The sequence below is a fragment of the Panicum virgatum genome, chromosome 1N (genome assembly GCF_016808335.1).
Source record: "Panicum virgatum strain AP13 chromosome 1N, P.virgatum_v5, whole genome shotgun sequence".
NCBI classification, from domain to species: Eukaryota; Viridiplantae; Streptophyta; class Magnoliopsida; order Poales; family Poaceae; genus Panicum; species Panicum virgatum.
This window is the reverse complement of record NC_053145.1, coordinates 11,491,379-11,493,488: the sequence shown is the minus strand read 5'-3', so window position 1 is coordinate 11,493,488 and position 2,110 is coordinate 11,491,379. Positions and strand designations below refer to the sequence as shown.

Sequence of the window (2,110 nt, the reverse complement as noted above, 5' to 3'; positions counted from 1 at the left end):
TTTTGACCGTCAACAATCTGCTTATTCAATAATCAATAGACATATATCACGGAGAGAGGCAGAACACGTTGGTTGTTGGCTCTGGATGGTAAAGCATATGTCATGGGACACACTGAAAGACTTTCAGTTTTGAGGCGAAGCAGCAGATGCTGCAGCAGGCAGAATCCCTGCTCGAGCTCCTAGCAAATCAATGGAGGCTGGAGTTATTTGGCGGGCCTTCACCCAACCGATCAGTCAGTTGGGCACGCGGACCGCCTGGGGGAGGAGCGCCGCCTCCTGGCGCGCCGGCAGCGGCAGCGCGCGGCAGTCCGGCACCACGACGGCGGGGACCTCACCCTGCTCCGCCACGGCGCGGGCGATCTCGGCGTCGACGATGCCGAGCAGCACCCTGGCGAGGTCCTCGAAGCCGTCCCACCCGCGCACGGCGGCGGCCGGCGGCGCGGCCGCGATGAGGTCGCACACGGGGTACCCTGCCCGCGGCATCACGTAGTCGCCCTCGCGCAGCTTCAGGGACGGGCAGTAGTCGCCCCGGCCGTCGCCGAGGTACACCACGGCCCTCCTCCGCCTCCCCGCCGCGGCCGCCGCTTCCTCCTCTTGGAGGAGGATCCGCTCCATCACCTTGCCCTGAAATCAATCGGTCGTCAATGGTTGGCGTCAGGGACGGACGGAGCTCCGGCGGCGATTAAAGAGCAGGAGGCCGGCCGGCAGCTGATCGCCCGGGCACCGTGTGTACCTTGCACATGTTGGGCGGGCAGGAGGGGAGCGCGCAGCCGTGGCCGGGGGCCGGGGCGGCGAACTCGTGGTAGGGGCGGATCCTGAGGCGCCCGGCGGCGTCGACGTGGGCCGGGTTGGTGTCGGTGCCGGAGAAGTAGCCGGCGAGGCCGTGGTGAGCGAGGACGGCGTCGATGAAGAAGGCGTTGGCGTCGCTGAGGACCCGCAGCTCGCAGCCGCGCGCGCGCGCGGACCTGATGGCCGCGGCGACGTGCGGGGACAGCGGCGCCGCCCGGAGGCAGGCCCGGACGTCCTCCGCCGTCCTGCCCGCCGCGTGGAGCTCCCCCATCATCGCGTCCTGCGGCCATGGTGGGTTGGTGATTGCTCGGCGACAGGATCAGGGAGCACGAACGAACTGAGGCTGCGTGCGTGCGTGCTTACGATGGCGTGGTTCCAGGGGAGGCGGCGGAGCAGCTCGTCGAAGCGGTCGGTGGCGCCGAGCGCGTCGACGACCCAGTTGTCGCTGTCGCAGTCGACGATGGTCTTGTCGAAGTCGAACACCACCAGGGGCGCGCCGCCGTTGGTCGCCGCCATTGCCGGCACCTCAGCTTCTGAGACGGGAGCAGAGGACGTAATAACGAACACTAGCAGCTAGCGGCTGCCTTCCTGCGCTGGCTGTGGAATGGAATGGAGCGGTGGCGACCGCCATTGGCGCGCGACGGTATTTATAGAGGGGGGGGGGGGGGGGGGGGGTGAGGAGGGATGGAGGTGACTCCGCGACACGGCCGCCATGGCCGCGGGGCGGGAGCTGTGACCTGTGAGAAGGAGCAAGAAACGCGGACGGCATCGCTCGCTCGCTCGCCGCTATTGCGCGCTGATGGCGTCCGCATTATCGCGCGGCGTACGTCGTCCACAGGGCCGGCGAAAAGCTTTTTCGATCGGCCGATTAATTCTGGCGCCGGATTAATTCTGACGGGATCGGGAGGATTTGTTCCCGCGAATATTCTCGTTCGTAAGTTGGGGGGTTTTATTAGCCTCCGCGCGCCATTAGTTAAAGTTTAAAGCTTTCCCGCCACCGCTTCTTACTTGCAGGCGGTTATAACGGCTTGTGCGTGGCAGTCCCAGATTTCGGGGGGAAAGGCCGCAGGACCGGTGTTGTCCACGACATGTCAACAACCCCGGCATGAAAGATCAATCGATTATTGCTACAGTTATGCTACAGTACCTATTCTCTAATCGCGCAGTCAAAATCCTCATTAGATTCTTCAGGGTCGCTAGCGCGGGGTTCTGAAGTTAGTTTTGTAAACTGACTTTGTTTGACACCGTAATTAGCGGTCAAACTGTCATTATTCACTAGCACGCTGCAAACCAAACGAGGCCTTAGTCCCTCTGTTCTAAA

The 2,110-nt window shown here is 63.5% G+C and overlaps 1 protein-coding gene across 1 annotated transcript; it reads right to left on the bottom strand.

Moving 5' to 3' along the window:
• On the bottom strand, positions 1-1,426 carry LOC120655146 (thiamine phosphate phosphatase-like protein). Its single transcript, XM_039932861.1, has 3 exons — positions 1,153-1,426; positions 734-1,069; positions 1-624 (listed from the first exon to the last, which is right to left on the bottom strand). The coding sequence occupies exons 1-3, from the start codon at positions 1,303-1,305 to the stop codon at positions 235-237; spliced, it is 879 nt and encodes a 292-aa protein (XP_039788795.1). The 5' UTR covers positions 1,306-1,426; the 3' UTR covers positions 1-234.
• Between the last annotated feature and the right edge of the window lie 684 nt (positions 1,427-2,110).

What these genes read in the sequence shown, in the direction of transcription:
- LOC120655146 (XM_039932861.1), bottom strand. Translation starts at nt 1,305, where the DNA reads ATGGCGGCGACCAACGGCGGCGCGCCCCTGGTGGTGTTCGACTTCGAC. An exon ending in TCCCCTGGAACCACGCCATC is followed by an intron (nt 1,070 to 1,152) that starts GTAAGCACGCAC and finishes CCATGGCCGCAG; the next exon opens with GACGCGATGATGGGGGAGCT. An exon ending in GCCCGCCCAACATGTGCAAG is followed by an intron (nt 625 to 733) that starts GTACACACGGTG and finishes GATTGATTTCAG; the next exon opens with GGCAAGGTGATGGAGCGGAT.